The sequence below is a fragment of the Cebidichthys violaceus genome, unplaced genomic scaffold (assembly GCF_023349555.1).
Source record: "Cebidichthys violaceus isolate CVI_PGR_0920_01 unplaced genomic scaffold, fCebVio1.0.p SCAF_11, whole genome shotgun sequence".
NCBI lineage: Eukaryota > Metazoa > Chordata > Actinopteri > Perciformes > Stichaeidae > Cebidichthys > Cebidichthys violaceus.
In genome coordinates, this window is record NW_027176274.1 from 12,447,557 (window position 1) to 12,472,422 (window position 24,866).

Here is a 24,866-nt window from a genome sequence, read left to right on the forward strand (position 1 = left end):
TACTGTACAATGCTAGTTCACAGAAAAGGGATATGCACATTTATATGTGAACAGTAACTTAATTTGTGTAGTAACATATACTGCAAACAGAAAATTCACTTTTGAGCTTTCATGAAAAGTAGACAGTGAACAAACAATTAGCCACAAAACAACATCTATGCCAAAAAAATGCAACAATGAAGAAACAGCAATAGTTCAGTAAAAAAAAAAAAAAAATTGTACTTATCACTTTTGATCAGTATCCATGGGAAAGTTGTTATTGTTCAAAATGTGAACAAATGTGCATACTCACACACCACCTTTTTGTTTCAATGAATGAATGAATGTGAACAACAAACTAATTGTTCAGGGATTTGAAGTTATTGTTTTGAGAAACATATTTCAAATTCAAGAATTGAGCCAAGGCGAAGGGACAAAACTGTAAAATGAGTTAACTTATATCTGTTTCAAAACCTACATTATTAAAGATACCAGTATCAGCCCCCAAATAGTGGCGTCTGCTTTTCATGCGATGACATGTCAAACGCATGCTGTGAAAAAGGCACACGTATAACTGATTAGCTAAGACTAATTTGATATATATTACGTCAAAAAATAACCCCATATTCCACAACAAAACTGGTCAATATTAAGACATTATTTTTGTTTTATTTGCAGGGACAAAAAAAAATAAACGACAAAAATAAATCAAGTTATGGCTAAGGCAGTGTTTTGAGGTTGCAGTGCAGTGTGCTGCTCACTGTAATGCAAATATCTGACGTAAAGGTGAGAGGTTTGTAAACACTGCACATCCTGGATTATACCAAAGCCTGAGGCGAAGTGCTTGGTGGTGTCTGCATCTCGATTTTAAAGATGCACGTAGAGAAACTGGTTTATTTTGGCTCCAGGCGATACAATTAAATATAATTTGAGTGAATTAACTTTCTGGCGATGGTTTAAAGACAAACATCTCATCTATTGGGATGGTCCCCCCCGCGTCACACCCCTTCTCTACCAGGAAGTGAACCTTTCCGTCCGCGTTCGGCTCTGAATCAGCTGAGTTTGACGATCCCGCCCCGTTGTGGCTGTCGCTCCGTGGTACTCTTGGGATGTTTAGTGACACACTCATCCTTAGCACAAACAACAGGTCTACCACCTCTTTTCTTTGAGCTACGTACGCGTGGAGGATGCACCATGATGACCGGGCTGTCGCGTCTTTGAGTCGGACTGCTCTGAAGCGAGGGTACCGCATCTTGGGCTTGTTTGTCAGTTGGTGAGTCATTGATGCACCTGATAGCTAACGTTAGCTAATTGTTGTTTACGGGGGTTAACGGAACGGTACATGGTGTCTTGTAACCAGAATACCATATTATTTCTGACTCTCTAAAAAAGAAACGCTGGTGTTTAAATATTGCGTTAACATTACGTTGTTTTATTTGCTAGCTAGCAATATCTTATATTTTCCCCTGGTTTCAACTATAGTATTGACGAAAATGTCCATATATGTTAGCTGCACACACATTTTTTTATATTTCACTAACTGTAAATGTATCTTCCTTGTTTCCTAGACTTTGAAGCAGTGATATTATGATGCAGTCTGAAGTCGTGCAGTTACATAAGATCCTCAACTCTAGTGATGCTACAGTATATTCACAGGCCAAAAGCTGCAGCAGCCAACTGTCATTTAATTTGAGCCACAGTTTATGTTGTCTTCTCATCTGCCATGTCGCAGCGATCAGCGTCACATTATAGTCTAACAGCGTCACATTAAAGTCTAATAGCGCGGCATTGAAGTCTATCAGCGTCACATTGAAGTCTAACAGCGTCACATTGAAGTCTTAACAGCGTCACATTAAAGTCTGTTGTGGTGGGGGTGTCAGTCAGGTGACACAGTCTATAGCGGGGCTCGTTGTGTGCCATATTGCGTGGGTCCACCCTCAACGCACACACAATCCTGCCCAACAACAGCTTGTAGAAATGCATGGTTTTTTTATTGCACTTCCACAATGAGGAAGTGACAACGTGCATTTAGTTCTGCTTGGCCCACACGATTTCATAACCTACAGCTGTCACCTGTGAGTAGGCTGGATTTTAAGGATCCTCATGAGCTTGAAGGCTGCAAACAAATAAATTGTCTAATTGCTGGAGTATTCATGGTCCATCTAAGGAGAGACATCTGAACAGGGTCTGTGTACAACAGCACAACCTAATCTGGGGGTAGTTTGCTATGTAGCATGTCTTGTTTTTACATATTCCGTCTTTAGCCACTCCTAATTTTATATCATGGCTGTCAATGTGGAATAAATCATTGGAAAGGTAAATCCACTGGCGCCAGGATTTTACTGCTGTCATGAGTACTGCACTCTCCACTTGGCATACATATTAACGATTTGATTATGTCCAGACACATAATTTAAAAAAGGGACTACAAGACCATTTCTTGAATGAAAAATGCGTAACAAGAGGTGGTAATTGGTGCATGTATACATTATACTGAAAAGAGCATGGTAAAAAGAAAAAAATAAACATTACCAAACCTAATTTTCACCTACGAAGCTTAAAATAATAAGAGTTTGCTTAATCTGCCATATCACCTGAAAGCCAAGGCCGTAGGAAAATGCATCCTTAATAAGGTAGAGAGCCACACACTATTTCATCTAACGTTTATTATAGTATTATTATAGGTTTTCATCTGAACAATATCCTTTTCAAGCTCTGTATTGGTTTGGCTTTAGTACGAGAGTGTTGTTAGTACATGAAATGATTTTAGTGATCACTGATGAGGTGTAGGCCTATCTGCTGACAATGTTTAAGGCTGATGAGAACTGAAACAGTCTTGAGTCTTCTTCCCTCTTTATCACTTGGACATTTCATTTTCACTCTCCTTTTTTTTCTACAAGAAATAAACCCACCTCCTCTTCTGACTCATTCCTGCAGGTCAAGATCTTGGTTAGCTTTTTATCACATTTTATTTTCATTGTTGATTAACATATTTGTTGTTTTACATATATTTATTACATATTTTAGTCAGTAAAATGTGAAAAAATGCCTACTACAAGTTAACAGAGACTTAAGTGACGTCTTCACATTGCACATTATTTTGATTGAGCAACAAATAATGCTCTGTATTCAGTTTTTTGGGGGGCATTTTTCAACTTAAACCAACAAATGTTGGGTATTTGTATTTCATAAATGACTCCGAAGATTAATCATCAATTGAATTTTCATTGACTAATATTAATATTAGTTTTCTGTCAAGAGTTTGATAGTTTCACCACTAATACAAAGTCACCCTGCACGTGTTGGAGGGTTTGTCCACGATGGTAAAGCTCCTCACAGCTCAGGGTGTCCAGATGTCTGTGCTCCTCTAATCCTGCCTCTACTCCCCGACCCATCTCTCTGTGTAGCTTAATTGAAATCCACGACATGCATGTACACACACACACACACACACACACACACACACACACACACACACACACACACACACACACCACCGCTTTTGCCATGTTCTTGAAAGTGAGAAAGCTACTCCTTCTAGATCATGTAGTATATTTACTGTTGGACACTTTGTTCTGTGTTGTTTTTTTGCCTATGTAGCCTAAAATAAGATTATTTTCCAATTTCTACCTAAATGCATTTTTAAAACCAAACAACAGACAAAGTTGACATATGCTAGTGGACATAGTGGAGCTTTTAGCTGCTAAAGTGCCAGACAGGAGTTGGTGGAGATCAATATAGCGAGAGTGAATATTGGACTTATATTCATCAGGTGGCCAGAAACACCGCTCAGAATGAATGCTAATGTTGCTCTGCTGGATGTGTGCAACGACAGCACCATAAGGTGATCGTACGTCAATGTTGCCCCAAAGAGGCCAAAAAACCTGTAAACGCTGCTTTAACTGTCACCGTGAAGACAAGAGAGAAACAAACTGTATCCCTCTGTCGCTTTGTGCCCAGTCCATAGCTTGTTTTTCTCTGGAAGTGCGTGCATGACCACACAGTTTGTGTTATCTGGAACTCCTCCCTCCTCCGACTGAGAGACAGGTCAGTCAGATTAACACTGACCAGTCATGAATGAGGACATTTGTCTCCATAGTCTACGAGCCTTTATTTATCAGTACAGAGCTAATTGGCTAATTCTTTTTCCTAGAAAGGCACCTCAGAGGTAGAGGGACATCCAAGAGGCTGCAGACAAACTGATACTATTGCAGAGCTGATCGTTCTTGTGAGTTTGATAAACTTACTCTCTTGCCAATAAATAACCCTCTTGTTTGTTTCCCCTCTCATCCAGAAATATTGTGCTGAACATGCTGGGATCAGACTGATGTATCATGGATCCTGAGGAGTTGGAACTGCAGAATGACTACCGCTATCGTAGCTATGCAGCGGTCATCGAGAAGGCGCTGCGAAACTTTGAGTCTTCGAGTGAGTGGGCAGATCTGATCTCCTCCTTGGGCAAACTCAACAAGGTACGTTATGTTGTGCTTGATGCCTTAGAAATACTCTGACTGCTAATATCTTCATCTGGATGCTCTTAGTATGAAACTATAGAACTTTGGTCTATTTTTAATGTTAATTGATCTGAATTCACTTTAGCATTTGCAGGTTTTTTTATCGTCATTTTGCGGGTGTCAACTTCACAGCTGCTCTTGTGAGTTTCAGTTCTCTGTACTTATGAGGAAGTTCTTGTTTCTTCTTGAGTCTCTCTCTCTCTCTCTCTCTCTCTCTCTCTCTCTCTCTCTCTCACACCCTTATTGCTCGAGTCTTCTAGCTATTTGTTCTTTTTCCCTTGCAGAGCATGTGTTTACTTTGGAGTGTCTGTGTGTGTGTTGATGCAAAATCATTGGTCCTTAAAATACAAAGAGAATGTGAACAAAAGAAGTTCTGTTATACAACATCTCTTCCAGTGTGCCTTTATTTTATTTGAGGGTTATGCCAAATTTTACCTTCATATGTAAACTTTTTGTTCTTTGGCCAACCCAGTTTTTTTCCTTTTTTTTGTCTTTCTTTTAGGCCCTGCAGAGTAACCTTCGCTACTCCCTCCTGCCCAAGAGGCTGATCATAGGGAAGCGTCTCGCCCAGTGCCTGCACCCGGCTCTGCCCAGCGGAGTACACCTCAAGGCTTTGGAGACCTACGAGGTCATTTTTAAAATCATTGGAACAAAATGGCTGGCCAAGGATCTCTTTATTTACAGGTAAAGATTAATCTGTTACTGGTTTAAAGAGAGCGCTAGCCGGATTATGTGTGCAGTTTTTTATGTTATAACTTGTGTGTGTGTGTGTGTGTTTTGGTTTTCAGCTCAGGATTGTTCCCACTCTTGGGCCATGCAGCCATGGCAGTGAAGCCTATACTGCTGACACTGTACGAGCGTTACTATCTCCCACTGCAGAGGGCTCTGCTGCCCAGTCTTCAGGCCTTCATAACAGGACTACTGCCAGGGCTGGAAGAGGGACTGGAGGTTTACGACAGGTACATAGCGCATACTGTTTAGTCAGAAGAAATGTTCCCAAGCTGTCCCTCTTTTCTCATGTATAAATTTAAAGGATACGTCTGACAATATTCATATTTCTCTTATTGTCAACAAATCCCATGAAAAGACCCGAAACCTATAATTAATTGATCCCTCTTACAAACATATAGTCTCTGAAGGCAAAGCCTTATTCATCTGTGCTATAGGGCTCCATTGTTGTCTAAAAATAATTGAAAACACATCAAATATCCACACCGTTGCACTGGGTGACATGTTCCTTCATTTTGATGAACATGGGCACTGTAGTTTATTTTGAGTCAATCCCACATACTGTTATCGTAAATAATTTTTTCTCCTTTAATGAAAGTATACACAAGTGAGTCATTACAGAAGCCTCAGCTTGCGGGCTGAGAGCCACAGACGAGGTCGGGAAGTAGCAAAGCATTCATTTTCTCAAGTTTTTGTTGACAGCCTTTTTTATGACAGTATGGCAAACGAGCAGTCCTTAGATCCTTCTAACGGGAGCTGCTTGGTGTGCCTTTAGGCACTTCTGTACTGAAACAACAGAGGGATTTTATCAGAATTGATCGGTCTGACATCACCAACCAAAGTCAGCCTGCCTCTCGGAAATATAGATTTATTAGTGGATGTATTGTTGGAACACACGTCAATGGGTTGTCTCTATTTTGTCATCTCTCTCTATCCAGGACCGATGCCTTGCTGCTCAAGTTGTCACTGCTGGTGGGTCAGCAGGTGTTCTATGGTGCGCTGTGGGGCAGTATGCTGGTTACCCCCATGGTGCGACTGCCTGCCTCGGTCTTTATAGTCACACATTTTGACTGCAAGGCTTCTCTGCGCCAGCAAACACACATGCTAGGCTACGACCACCGACTGGTGGTGAGTGTCTGTGTTTGTCTTACTGCTCATTAGATCATTATGGGGATATCTTTGTCATTTGGACATATTTCAGTCTTGTTTCAATTTAGTTCAACAATCTGCTCCATCACCATCTTTTGTCATCCGTCTAAACTACTGAACGTCTTTGCTTCTGTGTGTCTTCAGATTAAGTCGGTGTGTCTTTCTCTGCAAGATTCAAATGTCCTGGTGCAGAGGAACATGCTTGAAATCCTGCTCTACTTTTTCCCCTTTGCTGCGTGCCTGGTAGGTACACACATAAACACACTCACTTCCTGTTTTTCTGGACAACATCTTTGGTTCCATGTGATCTATGTAAAATGCAAACATCATTAGATTCAGATTATTGAGGGGAAAAATTACAATGATATATAAATATCTGTGGCTGCTGCTTGAAACTATTGAGAATTATTTTTTGTGAGTTGTCTCCAATAATCCTCCTTTTGTTTATCTTCTTTTCCATTAAACATACAGACTGTCCTGTCATCGCTCTCCTGTTCTTTCTTGTTGTTCTTCGGGCAAATGTTACTCTGTGTGTTGTTGGTTTAGGACCCAGCGGAGGCCAGTATTGCCATGAGTGGTAAAGACATGATAACAATGGTATCTGCAGCCGCACTTACACTTCTCCGCAGAGACATGTCCCTCAACAGACGCCTCTACGCCTGGCTCCTAGGTGCTGATCATTGAAGTACATTTCAGTAATGAATGACCCACTCAGTTTTATAGTTAATACAGTACTGTTTGTCTCTCTATATATGTGTGTGTGTGTGTGTTGTCAGGGATAGACAAAAAAGGAGGAATGGTGGCACCACATCCCACCCTCTCCACCACCACAGAGGAACACACATCTTTTTACTTCAGCACATACTCAAGAGATTTCCTTGTGCAGGTAACTCACTCATGTTAGCATACAGCAAAACATAAAAATACATAAATATGTGTTTATTTGTAGTATAACCTGATTTGTCAATGTTGGTAAAGAAAAGGTCATTTTGGGTAATATGCATACTCATATTCTTGCTGAGAGTTAGATGAGAAGATCGATGCCATTCTCATGTTTGTACAGTAATTATAAAGTTACAGCCAGTAGCAGGTTAGCCTAGCTTAGCATAATAACTGGAAACGGGGAGAAACAGCTTTTCTGGCTCTGTCTCAAAGTACCTCTTAAGCTCAAGTTAAGACTTTATATATTGTTTGTTTAACCCATAAAAATAGAAGAAGTGTGAAAAGGAGAATGCTTGTGGTTTTATGTTGGTTTATGTTTGTTTCCTGGTTGGGAGCAGTGACTTGTCTTATGTCACGTTGAGGTTCCAGGCCACCAGCGGAAGACTCCAGGAAGTGACTTGACTTGACTTTTATCTAACTCTGCAAAGGAAGTGAAGAAACATATTCCCCAAAACTAAACTAACAAAATGTCTAAACTAATCGATTCCTGTAAGGATTTTAAATTCAAAAGGTTTGAACAGAGTACATTTCAGCTTGGACAGTATTTGAGCAGAAGCATACATAAAATCTTGGTCAGGTGTGTCTGTTTGAAAAGTGTACCACTGTATCTTTTTCACCTGTTTCTCTTATCCTCATTTGTTTGTTTCTGTGACTTCAGGCTCTTATTAACATCCTACAACAGCAGGATGTGGAGAGCGACCCTGAGAGTGTGATTGGGTACCTCAGGCCCTTTCGCATCATCATCAGTCTGCTGGATAAACCGGAGATAGGTAGGCAGCACGGAGCCCTGCAGCACACAAACACGTCGAAATGCTGATTTACTTGATCCGCCACTCTTTAACTCGTTAACGTCTCCGCTTCACTCTGAGCATGTTTCACTGTGATCATGACAACGTCTCTGCACAGGTCCAGTCGTCTTGAGCAGTGTGTTGCTGGAGGTGGTCCGAGCCTTCTACAGCTACTGTCGAGAGATGCTGGGGGAGGAAAACATCTCCAGCTCAGGTCTCTCAGGCAACCAGCTAGCCAGGTAAAGAGCGATAGGTGACAGGAAAGATGCAAGGATGTTAATTATTGAGTACATATTTAACTGTGACAAAAATGCAAAAATATGCTTTTCTTATGTGTTCTGAAACAGTACAATAAAAGAGAATAAAAATGCAGCGGAGATCATAAAGACGGTGAATATGCTCGTGACCTCCATGAACAAAGAATACCTGTGGGAGTACGTGACCCGACGCTTCTGCACTTCTCTCAGGTATGGCAAGAATGACTGTGACATGGAATCCTTATTTATAAAGGAGAATTATGCATTAACACAGTGAACAATATACTCTCAATAATGTGCAAGAAAGCAATGGCTGAATTTAATACATTGTTTCCCTGGAAAATAAACATTGCCAAGAACGTCTTTTTTTTTACCCTCAAATATCAACCAACAGTGATCACTGTTTTTAATTCTCCTTCTTTACTCAATAGTGACAAAGATGACCCACCAACACCTCCTCGACAGGAGCGCAATCACCCTGCTCCGTCTGTCACAGAGATGTCAAATCTGATCATTTTCCTGCTTGACGTTCTCCCTCTGGTAAACAACTTACACACACATGCACACCTTTACTTCCCTATTGTCGAACTAAATTGATGCAGTGAATCGTGCTAGTAAAAAAATAAGTGTTTTGCCAGAAAAAACAGAATATTGGGGTTTGATATTTTGGCAAATTCCCAAAAATAATGCAAAAGTAGAAAAATTTAAAAGCAAATTGTTATTATTTTGACAAAATAGAGAAAAATGGTACGCTTTTACTTGGTTCAAAATTTGTTCATTCCCCTGTTACTCAGTTACAGTAATGTCTAAGCAAATATTATCTTTCATTCACCAAAGTCTGACTCATACACACAAATTTGTATACACTAACAGTGTGTTTTACATGTTTGTTTGTTGTCCCACAGGAGCTTCATGCTGACATCCAGTCCCAGTTCCTCCCTGAGATGTTGGGCACCATGCTGGGGACCCTGCACAGCCACATGGACTTTGTTAGCCTGGAAGATGTCACACAGGGTCTACGTGCATGCTTCAAGGTGCTGAGCAAGATTCAGATGCCTGTAGCTGATATGGACATTGAGGCAGGGGCACAGACAGAGGACATCAAGTTACAGTCACCGGAGGAGGAAAGCAAAAGGACTCAGGTTAGGCATTTTACTGTCTGTGCCAATGTGGTTTATTTTTCATTTATGTTTTTGATGTTTGGCTGTGATCATATCTATTATACCCTATCCAGGATATGGAGAAGGAGGGAGAGAAAGATGTCACTGTTGGTGAGTTTAATGCCGACCGTGGAGATGAAGAGATGAACAGAGATGGAGGAGATGAGGCAGAGCTTGCAGATGGTATTTACCCAACACTCAGGTCTGAAGACAGCGGATTGGGCATCAGCGCCTCACCTTCAGAGCAGCTTCTACCACCAGGGATGGGGAGTAGGGAGGAGGAGAATGAAATTTCCAAAGAAGGTGAAGGAGTGTGGAGGAAGGGAGGCAGTGTAGACACCATGACCCGGTGTCTGCAGGACATCCTGGCCTTCATAACCACAAGGTAAACTAATGAGCAATCATCAGATTAACCATAACCTCCATGGACCTCTTTTATAAAGTGTGAATTCTATATATTTTCACTTCTACCATGTTATAGATACCTGCTGGTGCAGGTGGAGGATGTTGGGGTACCGGAGGAAAGACCCCAGCCTGACCTAACTGTGGCTTCTGTGGAAGAGAAGACATTGTTGGCGGGCATAGGGAGACGTGAAATTAAAGACAAACTGACTGAACTGTTCACTCCACACAAGCTTAAATCTCGCCCTACATCTGACATCCAGCTCTTAGCAGCCCCCACAGAGAAGAAAAAGGAGCATGGGCATTTGGGGTGTCTTGACTGGGCGGCTGGCTACATGCCCCGTGGCAGGGCAGAGATCTCTGAGGCCTGTCGACAGGCCTTCACCGCCACCTGCCACCTGCTGCTGGAGGGTACCACTTTCCCCGTCTACCTAAGTGAAGAGGAAACTCTGGTTCTCCACATGGACATGTTTGACCACACAGGTCAGCATAGATGTTATTTATCGAGCTGAGTTATTGCTACTGTCCGCTACGTACGTTTTACGTTTTGGTTTTCCACAGATCGTGACGTTGACAGCTTGCCAGTGTGGTTGAGGTCCTTGATGACACTGTGTTGCCTGTCCAGAGACTACAACATCCAGCACACTGCAGTGTCCGCCTTGTTGGAACTCATCAACCACTCGCAGTCCCTAGCACTGGTCATCCAGGACAAGCACAGACGCTACCAAGGATCTGACTCTAACCCTCTGAGTGGGCGGCTGCAGATGGTCACTGTGCCACCCATCTACCCAGCTCTGCTTCGTGCCATAGAGGAAGGCACAGATTTCTATCAGGTTAGGTTATTAAAGGGAAAGTATTAGTGCAATTCAGAGCTGTAGTGTAAATGCAGTATTCATTTTTCTTTCTTTTTGCTGTGACTCAGAGGGTGTCCCAGGTACTGTGGAACCAGCTGGACACAGAGCGGAGAGAGCAGCACATTTCCTGTGTGGAACTCTTTTACAGGCTTCATTGTTTGGCTCCATCGGCATCCATCTGTGAAGACATCATCTGCCAGGCGCTGTTGCACAAAGATAAGGTGTGTAAAATGCCTGCATACACGCTGAACACATTTGAATGTTCTCCCAGCATGTGTCAGTTTATTTGGCATGCACAAACAGAGCTACTAGGAAATGTGACAAGTGAAGCAAAAAAGCCAAATGTTTGCCATGTGTTGTCTGCCCCAGGCTGTGAGGCTGGAAGCACTACACCGCTTCACTGTTCTATGGCACCTGACCCGGGAGATCCAGACCAACAGGACCATGTCTCTCAATCACTCCTTCGATCGGTTAGTACCTAGTTGAAAAGTGGCGTCAAATGGAGGGTAGTGTTTTTATTAATGTATATCACTGTGTCTCTGTAATTCTTGAATACTGTATATTCTGTCTCAGTACTCGTCTTATAAAGCTTACAACATCAACATATGTGTCAGTGCTCCTCTGATAGTGGATGAACCTGCTACAAAAGGAGGCATTAGTGTCTTTGCAAAGATGCAAAGTGAGAACTGCATGCAAATGTCCAACAGCGTGCGGAGTGAAACCTGGAGTGACAACAAATATGCAGCAGTTAAAAACTGCCCAAATGCCTGCTCTGAATATATAAAATTGGAATGAAATGTGAATAACATGTTCGAAAACTGCAGATTGAGTGAAATCTGAGACATCGCATCCTTCTTTATATTATTCCTGTTAGACCGATGAAGGTGTGAGTGTTTCTCTTTGTGTTTGGATCCTCTATTTTAAATGTGTGTGTCTCTCTCAGGTCTCTGTGTGTGGTGGTGGACAGTCTGAGCTGTACAGATGGCTCAATAAGTGCAGCAGCTCAATGCTGGCTGGTCAGGGCTCTTTCCCTTAATGATGTGATTCGGGTCCTGGAGCCTATTCTGTTGTTGCTGCTTCACCCCTCCACTCAGCGCTGCTCCATTCAGAGCATCAAGCAGAATCTCACTGCTGGTAAGTGCTTTTTTTCAGCGTAATTTGCATATGCTGTGTAAGTAAATATTCCTGTTAGATGAACTTCTTTGGTTTGGCTGTATATGTGTTTTGTTTTGTTTCTTAAAGGCAACCTGAAGGTTCTAAGCCACAGAAGCCGAAGCTCCACCAAAACCTCTGGGACATCTGCGGATTCCATGTCAACAGAGGTCACCACCTTAAATCTCATGAACATTGTGGACCGGGAATCCCTGTGGGCAGAGTTAGACGGTGGCCCAGAGTTGGTCAAACCACCGGACACTTTAGTGGTGTCTAGGAGTGAGAGTGAAGAGACGGAGGAAGAGCAGGAGGAAGAGGAGGCAGAGAGTGAACACACAGAGTCAGCTGACACAAGTGGTGCCCAGGTGTCCACTGAGAACTCCAGCTCGGGCTCTGTCCCCTACCGCAGCGTTGAGGAAGGAGGGGTGGTCAACGGCCTGCGGAGGGCCGAGTCCGAGCACACACAGGCCTCTGATTCACTGTCGAGTGAGGATGAGGAGGATTTAGAGCTGGAAGCCATGGCCAGGTCTCGCCTGTTAAAACAGGAGCGCGAGAAGAGAGAGGCCATCGACTCTCTGTTCCGCCATGTGCTTCTATACCCTGTGGCAGGCGGCTGGCACCATCTGCTCCAAGGCTTGGCACTGCTGGACAGCCTGCTGCGAAGCAGTGCTGAATGCCCTCTGGTGAATGCCCTCGCCTACACTTCACTGGACACAAGCTCTGCTGCACATTTAAACCTGGTGTCAAACCTCCTGCAGCGCCACCAACAGGCCCAGGATGGTCAGGGCTTCTACGGCTGCCTGCTCTCCCCTTCCTCCTCCCCCTCAGTGCCCCCATCCTTGCTCATTGAACTGCTGGTGTCCTTGTGCCTGCGATTCCTGCGCTCTCATTACCCTTCCTATCTGAGCCTGGGTCCCCTTGACTTGCAGGGGAACAGGGAGGTTCAGGTGAAGAGTGTGGCAGTGCTGACCCGGATTGTGAACCAGCTTGGCTGCATGGCGCGTGGACAAGAGGGCAATGGGGCCAGCGTAGAGACCATCCGCAGACTCCTCTCAGGATGTAAAGTGCAGCAATATGCTCTGCTGACACTTTCTGCATCCATGTACGTCAGCCAGAGGGTAACGGACAAGGGACCATCAAAGGGTGTGGAGCTGCTGGAGGAGCAGGGAGGCCTGTCTGAGGAGAGTCTGGTGAATCTTGGAGCAGGAGGTGGACAGGAGCAGTACCCCTTACAAATGGAACTATTGAGACTCCTCCAGGCTCTCATCGTCCTGGAGTCCCATGTGGGGCCTGGTGGTTCCGCAGCTGTGTCGAGTGGAGCATCTGGCCAGCCCGGGGAGCCTCGTGAATCCCCGACTGCCACCACCCCACTTGCACGCGAATGGCAAACTGCAGTTCTTTTCCAGCAGTCGATCAAGGCAGCCCAGTACGTCCAAAGCCACCCCATCACAGCCCAAGGAATGTTCGTTTCTGCCGCGGCCAGGGCTCTGCAGCCGCAGTACGGCTATGCCATGCACCCCCATTGGGTGTCACTGTTGTGCTCCTCTCTACCGTACTTGGGTCGCTCATTAGGCATCATTGTGGCTCCACTCATCAGTCAGATCTGCAGGAACTTGGACGAGCTGGTCAAGCTTTACGAGCACGATGGAGGAAAGACGAATCAGAGGTAGACGGAGCACCTCCGAAAAACAGACTCTCGCTGACATAGTTTTGTACGCTATAATGATAATATAGTCCTTTTTTATTTTATTTTATTTCTCACTCCACAATATAAAACGATACAAAGACACACTGCTTAGTTCGTCAGTAGTTTTTGTAATTCAAGAAGTTAAGCAGTGTTATTAGTTATATGTGCCAGTGTGTGTCATGGCTGGAATATAGTTTGATATCATCTCAAATTTACAGTGAGGACACTATTGTGCTTTTAATTTGATATCTGTTTCTGTCCTCTGATCAGCCTGAGTGGTAGGAGGGAAAACATTGCTCCTGACTACCCTCTGACTCTGCTAGAAGGCCTGACCACCATTACACACTATTGTCTACTGGACAACAAGAAGGTGAGGAATGAAGCGCACACAGATATTTACCTCTTATATGTTTGAGAATGTAAAAACCCATTCGCTCTCTCTCTTTCTCTTGGTTAGTCCTTGGTTGCCTGTGATCCTGTGGATGTCCGTAATGCACGCAACGCCGTGATTGAGGCACTACCGCACATGCTCAGTAGCATGGCATTGTTATGGGGCGTGGTCTTGAGGGAAGAGTTTCAGAGGCGGCCATCGGATACCGCCCAGAGCAGCAGACACACTTCAACCTCTGTCTACTTTAAAAGCACCAAGGTGTGTAGTGTGCTACATACGAGCATATTTTCTTTGTTTGTTTTATGCCAACACAAATGTATGGCATAATAGATCTGTATCATTTATGGTGTTTGTGTTGGTTATATCCTGCAATTACACATCTTCTCCTTTTTAGCCATGTGCATGCGTTATGATGGAAAATGTCATCCACTCACGGTGTGTGCATGTTTAGATCTTACGACAGCGGATACTGGAGTTCCTGGTCCCTCTAACTGGGCCGTATGGGATTCAGCTCATGGCTTCGCTGGGAGCAGTGTGGAGCAGCAAAAGGAGTAAAAGGAGACATAAAAACAAAGTAAGAACTGCAGCGTTTCTAGAAACTGAGAAAGGAAAGTCACATCTAGCTAACGAAAAGGCTTTAGAGCAGCTTGCATTCATCACATCCCTGTCTTCTTTAGGTTTTACCAGTGGCCAGTGAGTCTCGTCTAACCATTGTGGCTCTGGTGAAATCACTGCACACCTTGCAAACGGATGCAGTCCTACAAATGGTCAAGGAGGTGGTGAAAAAACCACATCAGATCAAAGGAGAACAGGTACAGAGACATACATGCATACATGCACAGCTGCTCAAAACTTCAATAAGGTAATTTTTCCCTAATTTTTGTACAAATGTTACTGTACTTTTCTCTCCATCAGAAGTCAACCCTAGTAGATATTCCCATGTTACAGTTCAGCTATGCCTATATCCAGAGGTAAGTAGTAAATACAATGAGAGTCTCCACCTCAGGTTTGATAAGACCATTCTACAAAAAAAAAAAAAAAATGTTTTAAATAATGTTTCTCTGTGTAGCATTTCAGCTCAGACTCTGCAGGAAAACGTGGCTCCTCTGCTCAGTTTGTTACGGGAGTCTGTTCAGCTCAACCTGGCCCCGCCTGGACACTTCTTGTTGCTGGGGTCAGTTTTTAACACATTCACTTCTTGTTCAAGGTTTATGGTTCATTTGTTCGTTGTCATTGTACAATACAGGGTTACACAACAAAATGCAATTGTAGTCAAGAAACAAAACCAAAACGGTAGTGCATTACTGTGGTGCAGATAAGGCTCGCCAAATCACTAATCTCTTTTAAATCACTTCTTAAAACCTATTTTTACAGACTGGCTTTTATGTGATGTTGTCACTTTACTGCTTTATTTGTATTTGTTAATTTTACTAAGTTATTTTACTAAATTATTTTATTTTATTTATTTATTAGTTTATTTTTATCGTATTGATTGTTTGTTTGTTTTTTCGTTTCATCTATTGTACTGTTTTATCCGGGTTTAACGTTCTGTTGTTGTCATTATTGCCTTGCTTTTGCTGCTTTGTCTGTCAAAGCACTTTGTAAACTCTGTTTTTAAGAGGGCTATATAAAAAAAGTTATTGTTATTTATAATTTTTTAGGAATTTGCATCAGAGGATATGTAAACAGCAGCGACAGCATTTCTCTGATTAGTAGTAGTAGTAGTAGTTCTATTGTATTACAGAATACTCTCACACAGACAGTATCGGGGCCTTTAATGCACTGCTAGCTGTATTTGCTCAAACATGTTTGCCATTTGCCGGTTTTCTTTTGGAAAATCTGATCCTCATCAATGGTTTCTGTCTTGCAGAATACTCAACGACATTGTCAATAGGTTCCCTAACCTGGACAATAAAAAGGACACGAGAGATCTGCAGGTATGATGCATGTTGTATTGAGCTATGATTGAAATAACGAGGCAGTGCATGTGAGATGCTGTGGTGGTGATTGATTGATGGCGACACTATCGTATGCAGGAGGTGACTCAGCGGATCCTCGAGGCGGTGGGTGGGATCGCAGGGTCGTCTCTGGAGCAGACCAGTTGGCTCAGTCGCAGCCTTGAAGTCAAAGTTCAGCCGCAGGTGTGCCCTGAAGCAGACGAACTTGATGACACGGAGTTTGATGGTAAGTTTTCATATCTTTGACAAATACGTGCAGGCATGACCATTGACCTCGTACACAATTCCCATCCACTGGTTGAGGATATGAACCCAGGGGATCAATATGTCACTTTGGCAGATTGATTATGGAGCTCACAAATCAATACTTAAAGGGATAGTTCCAATTTGTTTTAAATCCGGGTTGTGTGAGGTACTCATCCATAGTCAGTGTATTACCTACAGTAGATGGCTATCAGCAGGCAGTACTGTAATCCATCATGTCTAATTAACCTATCAGGCTGTCCTTTAAATAATAGGAGTTGTCTTTAAACCGCAGCTGCGTCCTGATACAGCGGATTTTTTCTTTATGGTATACCTTAAAAACAACCTCCCTAGATAGAGCGTCCGCTCATTCACGGTTGAGGTATTATTTCTGAGGAACATGTGGTCAGCAGAAAGGATGAGTTCAAAGAAAAGACAGTTAATGCATTTAAACAGTGCTTTTGTACTACACTCTGGGTCTAGAATGTATTCTCCTAGTGCACCCTTTAAAACACCAAAGTAACACAATGACACAAACAAGCAAAACAATCGATCCATGGCAGGAGGTTCTTTCAAAAAGACTACATTTTTTCTTCTGTGGTGAAACATTTCTATCCTCATTGTCACCTGATTGTATATGCACACGTTGCTCACTCCAGAATTGTTACACGCTTGGTAACGGTCACAGTGAACTCTCTATTCTCTTTACTTCCTTGTCAGAGTCCGTTGCTCCAGCTAGCACCATGGTTTCCTCTTCGGCTCCCTCCATTTACAGCGTCCAAGCTCTTGTACTCCTGGCTGAGGTAGGTCTTTTTTTATTGTGAGAGAATGAATGGGAAACTCTTTCTGTGATTGTATTGTTTGACACATTCTCTCACTGTATAGGTCTTGGCACCACTTCTGGACATGGTATACCGCAGCGATGAGAAGGAGAAAGCAGTTCCTCTCATTTCTCGCCTCACGTACTATGTTTTTCCTTACCTGAAGAACCACAGGTAACTAGTGTGCAGCGCTATCTGAAATGCTAACAGCTTTGGTCTGTTTGCTCTCAGCTGACTTCATTTCACTTGTGCTTTCTTTCCGCTAGTGCCTACAACATGCCCAGCTTTGAAGCGGGTTCTCAGCTGCTGAGCAGTCTGAGTGGGTATGCCTATACCAAAAGGGCCTGGAGGAAAGAGGTCTTTGAGCTCTTCATGGACCCCCTCTTCTTCACTATGGATGTGTCCTGTGCTCCCTGGTTAGTGTGTTTATTGGTTAGAAACACAAACACACACAGAGGACTGGTAATAACTCAAACAATATACAAAGAGAGCAGATATAAGTGACACAAATATATACAAAGAGAACATTAATTGAATTATAAGACAATTACATAGAAATCTAAAAAATGTAAGTGTATGTATACAAAGATATGGGTCATCCACTAATTGGAAGATCGGCGGTTCGATCCCCGGCTCTTCCGCATATGGAAGTTTCCTTCGGCCTGCCATCAATGTACGAATGGGTGAATGTGAATTGTTGCGTATTTATAAAGAAGTATTTTGTCTGTTCGGTGTATTTAGTATTATGACACAAATGAATTGGAGATCATCAATGTCTAATGTCCTTTGTCTTTGTTCTCTATAGTTGGAAATCCATTGTAGACCACCTGCTGACTCATGAGAAGACCATGTTTAAAGACCTCATGAGTGAGTACAGCTTCTAGGAAATATTTGTAATGCTGTAATGATCTAAAGGTGAGACCTAATCTGTGACACAAAAGGTACTTTTTTTTTACTATTACCGTCTACTGTAGGTCATAAAATGTCAGGGAACAGATACATAGCAATCTGGGAACCCATCAACTATTGGTCTGACAGCGGATAAGCTTGAGAGAGTTGAGAGATGACGTGTGCGGCCGGACTGTTTCACAAGTAGCCAGTTTAAATACTAATTTTAAACAAACAAAAAAAACTAACTCATCAGACGATAGCTGATAGGTTTTTTAGATTTCGGCCATGCGTTCTGCCTCTGTTGCTCTCCACACAGACTGTTTACCTGCATTCAACAAAAGCCTGCTCAAACATGATTGGTCAATACTACAGCGACTACAAAGGGGAAACCGCAACGCTTCCAATACCAAAATATCTTGTCCCGTTGCCTGTAAATTCAGAATTTGTTTACAATGTCACTTCTGAAAGTAGTGTGTCAAATTGAAATTAAAGATCCATTTTTGATTATTTTCTGTTTTCAAACCTGTATTTATTTGTCCTGCAGGCATGCAGAGCAGCTCCCTGAAACTGTTTACTAATGTGGACCAGAAACCCATGCTGCTGAAGCGCCAGGCATTCGCCATGTTCAGTGGAGAACTCGACCAGTATCATCTGTATCTGCCCCTCATTCAAGGTGCAGTTACTGGATATTTATGTTAATTTTATATAAATCTGCTCAATTTAGTGTTAGAAACAGACACTGAAATTGACTCTTCTTTCGCAATTATAAAATTTCCTCCCCTCCTTTCAGAGCGTCTCACTGAGGCGTTGCGTATGAACCCCAGTCCGAGTGTTTCGGCCCAGATGTTCCTGATGTTTCGTGTTCTTCTGTTGCGGATTTCATCCCAGCACCTCACATCTCTTTGGCCAATCATGGTCACAGAACTGGTAGGATCCCATCTTCTGAGAGCCTGGCTTTATACACACGAGTATCTATTTTGTTTATTTTGAACAACTTGAACAATTTTTTCAACCTGTTTTATTTTTCAGATTCGCATATTTGCTCGTCTGGAGAAGTCTATGCAGTTAGATAAAGACGTCTCAAAGTGAGATGATTATTTTATTCACAAATTCATATATTATTGACACTCTGTTGACGCTCTCTCACTTAAAATACTTTTCTTGTGTACCACCTAGGCTGGCTAAAGTGGTGCGGGGAGCCCAGGATCGGAATGGACCAGTGAATTTCTCTCAGGCAGAGTTGGACATGTACCTGTCAGCCTGCAAGTTTCTGGACACCTCCGTGGCTTTTCCTCCAGAGAGGATGCCACTCTTTCAGATGTAAGAAGCTCAGAACAAAAGGACTTAAATACATGCTAGCACTCTGTCTGTCTTTGTATAAGTTGTGGTGTTGTGTTAGTTATTTTGTCAGTGGACTATTTTCCATCTTACCCATTCTGTGTAACTATCTGTTCCATGTACAGGTATCGTTGGGCATTTGTCCCTGAGGTGGACGTGAACCGCTACAGTGGCCCAGAGACTGCGCTGATAGAGGGCGAACAGGAATGCACACCCCATGTTGTCCGAGTACTGGAGAGGATACAGCAGCGATATGGGGTAAGATAACACCTGAGTTAAACACTCAATTTAAAACATATAGATAGTCATTCTCATTTAAGAGTCTACAGTCTTGAATGGTCCTTTTGATGGGATTGATTTTTGGCCCAAACATCCACATTGCACTCAAGGATGAACTGATTAGATTTGATGGTGTGGTGGAAGAAAAACTATTTAATAGTACCGAGTGAGTCCAGTAAACACTGAATACTGAAACAAGAAACATTGAAGAAAGAAGTTTGTCTTTAAAGTATTTATTCTCTGGCCAGAGAAGGCTTCACCATCATACAGACTGCAACACAGTCTGCAGAGGATGAGCAAAGAGTTCAGTTTGTCTCCTGCTCTTAAACATCTCAGCACACAGATTAGCACACAGATTAGATACAATTGATCAACAGTTTCAAGCTCCCCATTGACCCCTCCAGTCACCCCCTTCCTCTTCTGAGCCTTGTCACACAAAGACATGTGTCTTTATTACCGTTGCCTAGCTCTGAGAATCTTCACACCTCAGCATTCTCTGGTTAAACTGCAACCCCCATTTCGTTACTTCCTCGTATCAAAGCAATAGGCAGAGATAACCCATATGGTCCTGTTACCACCCTTCATATGTCACATATATAGTTGTGTTAGTGAGTAAGGCACATAAACTAAGTCACAGTAGAAATGTACTACCGCAACCAAATTTTCTATCACAATGGTCAAAGGTCAACGTTTTTGGGCATAACTCAAGAATACACATGCTAATTATGACAATTTTACACAAATGTCTTATAGAATAAAAGGATGAAGTGATGACAGTTACTGGTTGGCGGTTGCATTTAACCGAAAGGCAGTAATTCTAGTTTTATGAGGATGTAAATTGACCCTTCCCTAAGCCCCTCCCCTCGAACGCTGGTAAGTCATACCGTAGCATCAGCCAGCAACGACAACTAACCGGCTCATCTCCATAGACTCCTCGATGTCCGGGTGATGTGGAGGTTCACTATTACACTGTGATCTGTAGGCTTTGGCTTCTATCTTTATCTTTTTTACTTGTTTTCACTGCTCAGTTTGACATCCCGGATACATCCCTTAAACTATTGACTGAAATAGTATATGCCAGAATGTTATTGTAATGTATGTATTAATGCAGTTTAATACATTGTATTCTCAAGACAAATAATAAGGGACATTTGTATTACATCACAAAACTCACAATGTACTGCATGTTTAGAAAAAACAAATTAAATCATAAAATCTTTAACGACTGGCTTAACTGAACTCAAACCGAACAGTGGCCGATGGTATGCTACTGTTGTTCAGCGGTAGGTATTCCTGGAGTGGTATGTGTTGAAGAAATCATTCAAGTCCAGTTCAGAAGTTGCTGTGGTGTTGTGAGTTTAATAAAGCATGCCGGCACACTGGTGACCTCACAGACACAGAGCAGATCTGAGCCGGTGAGTTGACACAGAACAAATGAAAAAGAAGCATTTTATACAGGGAGCCAGAGCAGTGTTTAGACTGCATTTAATGCTAGAAAACTAGGGAAGACTATGACCAGACATGACCAGTGCCGTCTCTTGATGCATATGCACCATTTAATGTAAATTGGTTTGACCAACAGTGATGCCGTAAATTAATTTTTTTGATTTTATTGACAAAGTAGCGCAACACAGGGTCTTAAATAAAGGAATGTATCTATTTTATCTTGTCCATTTTCTTGTTTGGATAAATGCAAGGCTTTTTAAATGACAATAAAGTGATTTAGTATTTGCTGATGTGCCCTGAAACTGATATTATGGGCTATGTATGTATGTTACATACACACCACTGATATGAATAACATACCAATCTGATTCAACGACATATACCACTAATATGAACTTTCAAGCGGCACCTGCCTTCAGGAATTGGTGTGCCGTTCGAAAAGTACTGGCATACCACTCTAGGGATGGGTACCTCCCGCTGAACAATAGTGGCATACAACTGTAGGGATAGGTACATACCTCTGAACCACAGTAGCATACAACTGTAGGGATAGGTACATACCTCTGAACCACAGTAGCATACCACTGTAAGGATAGATACATACCGCTGAACAACAGTAGCATACAACTGTAGGGATAGGTACATACCTCTGAACCACAGTAGCATACCACTCCAGGGATAGGTACATACCGCTGAACAACAGTGGCATACAACTGTAAGGATAGATACATACCACTGAACAACAGTAGCATACAACTGTAGGGATAGATACATACCACTGAACAACAGTAGCATACAACTGTAGGGATAGGTACATACCACTGAACAACAGTAGCATACAACTGTAGGGATAGGTACATACTGCTGAACAACAGTAGCATACAACTGTAAGGATAGGTACATACCACTGAACAACAGTAGCATACAACTGTAGGGATAGGTACATACCTCTGAACCACAGTAGCATACAACTGTAGGGATAGGTACATACCACTGAACAACAGTAGCATACAACTGTAAGGATAGGTACATACCGCTGAACAACAGTAGCATACAACTGTAAGGATAGGTACATACCGCTGAACAACAGTAGCATACCATCGACCACTTTTTGATCTCTGTGTCACTCCCTCAGACACTGAATTAAAATTTAAAAAAGTTCACAGATACATTAACACTAAGGATTTTTGAATGTTACATATTCAAACCCTTGCTACTAGTATTTACCAAGTGACATCTAAGCAACGAGCCCAGTGCATTCTGGGTGTTGTAGGTTTTCTAAATTTTGAGCGAGAGGTCATACCACAGCCCATTTTCTCAGGTCATGTAGCACCAATTTCAAAAAATATTTTGCCTTTCTTGCATTTGGCCTTTATGTTTTTGTGTTTTGTGAATGACCACATCTCATTCTGATGATGAAGTCCTGTCTTGATATTCCAGACTCTGAATGGGCTGAGTGAGGAATCATCCACAGAGCACTTGGAGTTCCCCCTCCTCACTCAACGCTCGCTGTCCTCCATCACCCAGCTGTGGCCTTTCCTCCGCATCCTTTGCTGTTCCTTCCAGAGCCCTCCTCCCGACAGCCACCCTGTGCCCCACCTCCCAGTAGCAGACTACCCAGCAGCCAGTGCAGACACGGTCCTGAAGAGGCTGGAGCACATCACTGAAGAAGAGTTCCTGGACTCCATGGAGAGTTAGAACTCAAGCTTGAAGCTTTTAATGGGATAAGTCCTCTTCTCGAGCTCTTTGACTTGCATCCATACAATTGGAATACTTAAAATAGGCACAGTCGGTGTATTGTGAACTAGAAAGGAAATGTTTAGGAATTCAGTTTTTTTATGTTTTAACTTGATCTCTACATAAATATGTGCTCTCACACTGAATCCGTATTGGAAAAGCCAAGGGAATTTTGTTGTAGTTATTTCAGTGGGTGTTTTGGTTATCTGAAAAAAACAAATGGTAGAAGTATTGATTACAAATTACTGTGGAATGCTTGTTTCTCTCTCAAGGAAAAGTATCATCTAGGTTGAAAAATATTTACACATTTAGATTGCGTCTGTGTCTACGCTCTCATTTTATATGCTTTTAGTTCTAATATGTTATAATTAGGCGCCATGCACCTTATAATAATATAAGTTCCAGTAAATATTTTAAAGTTTGTCACCAAATAGCAGATTCACTGTGAAGAACCTCATTAAGTATTGTTGACTTTTGACTTTTACCACCTTCTGGTGTGTGCGTAATGTCTGTGTGACTCTCAGAATGTAGAATCTACTGTATATGGCTGCTGTTAGGTACTTTTCTCTTTGTTAGTGGATACATCATTATGGGACCTCACAACCCTTTCGCTAAGATTGACGTTAAGAGTTGTATGAGTAAGTTACTGAATGTGATTTGTGTACACCTTGAAAACCCTTTGAAGTATTCTTTGGTGTACCCTGCTACATGCTTGCCATTTCTGGTGTTCAAGGGAAATCAGTTTTTACAACTGCCTGTTGTCTTTTTTTTCCACAATGCTGAATGCTTAAGTAATTTATTTTGGATGTTTAAAGGACCATGTCTTGTTTCATGAATTAACAGAAAGAAGACTCATTAAAAAGAAATATTAATCTTAAATACTGTGTTTTTACTTTACAGTTTCTCTGCGTTTGTATTGGACACACATTGAATGGAATTGGCGTTTCCATCCCCGATCCCTCCTGCCCACATGCTGAAGTGTCCGTGGGCGAGACACCGAACACTAAACCCTCTGGCCTTACATATAGTTAGCATTTTACCATTTACCAACCGGTAAAGCGTTGCGTTTCATGCGCATCATTCACACGAAATTCAAAGTAACATCACTGCACACAATCATCAGAACCTTTTTGCCCATATATGGCTCAATGACGACCACCGGCTGAAACATGTCTTTTCCATAATAAAGCTGTTCACCATACAACAAATGTTGCAACAATTTGAAAACCCCCAGGAAGAGCTGGAGGAAGTAGCTGCGGGGAAGTCTTGGACTACCTTTCTTAATCAGCTATGACACAAACCTGTGAAAGCCAAAGAAAATAGACAAATATCTGCACAACTGAGGTTGATGGGTACAATCCACCAACAAACTGTAAAGAATATATTGCTTGTACTGCTCATGACTTTTTAGTCAAGTGTTGTAATTTATAAAGGTAGCGCTATTAAGTTGGACAACACTGAACCAGAAGTGATCCTATTAGGAAATGTATTATTAAAAATAACAATTACAATGCCTATTAGTTGAGTTCAGAATAAAACTGAGCACACGATGTGAAGCGAATTGATGCAACATGAGCAGATGAGAACGGGAAGTGGCATTTTGACAGAACTTTTTTTAGGTACATTTAGTCTCATATTGTAGTGTAAAATTTGATAATAAAGGAGACCAAGTACAATCGCTGCCTCTAATTTTGGCCTCCTACCCATGCTCTGTCTGACCTCTCACCTCCCTGCTCACAGCTCACTCCCTTCTCCATCTTCTCCTTCTCCATCTCCCTCATCCCAGCTCCCTACACCTGTACCGTAACACCACATATAGACTAAGCCCGCAGGAAGAACGCTGGGCTTTGAATCACATTTTACAGTGTCCAAAGGCTGGAATTACAATTTCCAAGCCCGTCAAGTGATGCCATGGGGCCCAAAATTGCCTTTTTCCATAGACTTAAATTGGGAAAGAGACGCCTGTAACTCAATGGATAATATTTGAGGTGAATCTATTTTTCAGTACGATCACTCGCATAGATCTTATTTAAATCATTGGGTCCTAAAAGTTTTAAAATCCACGATTAGCCAAATCCAAAGTTCTTTTCTTTCCACGGTTCATGTGAACAAGTCAGGGAATATGACTTGGTATGGTTTAGTATGGACT

At 42.3% G+C, this 24,866-nt stretch overlaps 1 protein-coding gene across 1 annotated transcript; it reads left to right on the forward strand.

Moving 5' to 3' along the window:
* The first annotated feature begins 1,047 nt into the window (after window positions 1–1,047).
* dop1b (DOP1 leucine zipper like protein B) lies at window positions 1,048–23,596 on the forward strand. The gene is made up of 38 exons (XM_068704870.1): window positions 1,048–1,252; window positions 4,274–4,451; window positions 4,996–5,177; window positions 5,282–5,452; window positions 6,161–6,350; window positions 6,516–6,614; window positions 6,918–7,041; window positions 7,148–7,257; window positions 7,972–8,083; window positions 8,220–8,340; window positions 8,449–8,568; window positions 8,790–8,898; window positions 9,264–9,500; window positions 9,593–9,903; window positions 10,000–10,403; window positions 10,482–10,753; window positions 10,843–10,995; window positions 11,144–11,244; window positions 11,718–11,908; window positions 12,017–13,592; window positions 13,884–13,983; window positions 14,071–14,262; window positions 14,456–14,578; window positions 14,682–14,816; window positions 14,920–14,975; window positions 15,074–15,178; window positions 15,875–15,941; window positions 16,041–16,188; window positions 16,926–17,008; window positions 17,091–17,200; window positions 17,293–17,442; window positions 17,832–17,893; window positions 18,462–18,590; window positions 18,708–18,844; window positions 18,947–19,002; window positions 19,094–19,237; window positions 19,381–19,513; window positions 22,421–23,596. The coding sequence occupies exons 2-38, from the start codon at window positions 4,314–4,316 to the stop codon at window positions 22,676–22,678; spliced, it is 6,909 nt and encodes a 2,302-aa protein (XP_068560971.1). The 5' UTR covers window positions 1,048–1,252; window positions 4,274–4,313; the 3' UTR covers window positions 22,679–23,596.
* Window positions 23,597–24,866: the final 1,270 nt, after the last annotated feature.

Coding starts and splice junctions, on each gene's coding strand:
- dop1b (XM_068704870.1), top strand. CDS start 4,314: ATGGATCCTGAGGAGTTGGAACTGCAGAATGACTACCGCTATCGTAGC. Junction 7,258..7,971: donor CAAGAGATTTCCTTGTGCAG/GTAACTCACTCA, acceptor CTGTGACTTCAG/GCTCTTATTAACATCCTACA. Junction 19,238..19,380: donor AGGATGCCACTCTTTCAGAT/GTAAGAAGCTCA, acceptor TTCCATGTACAG/GTATCGTTGGGCATTTGTCC.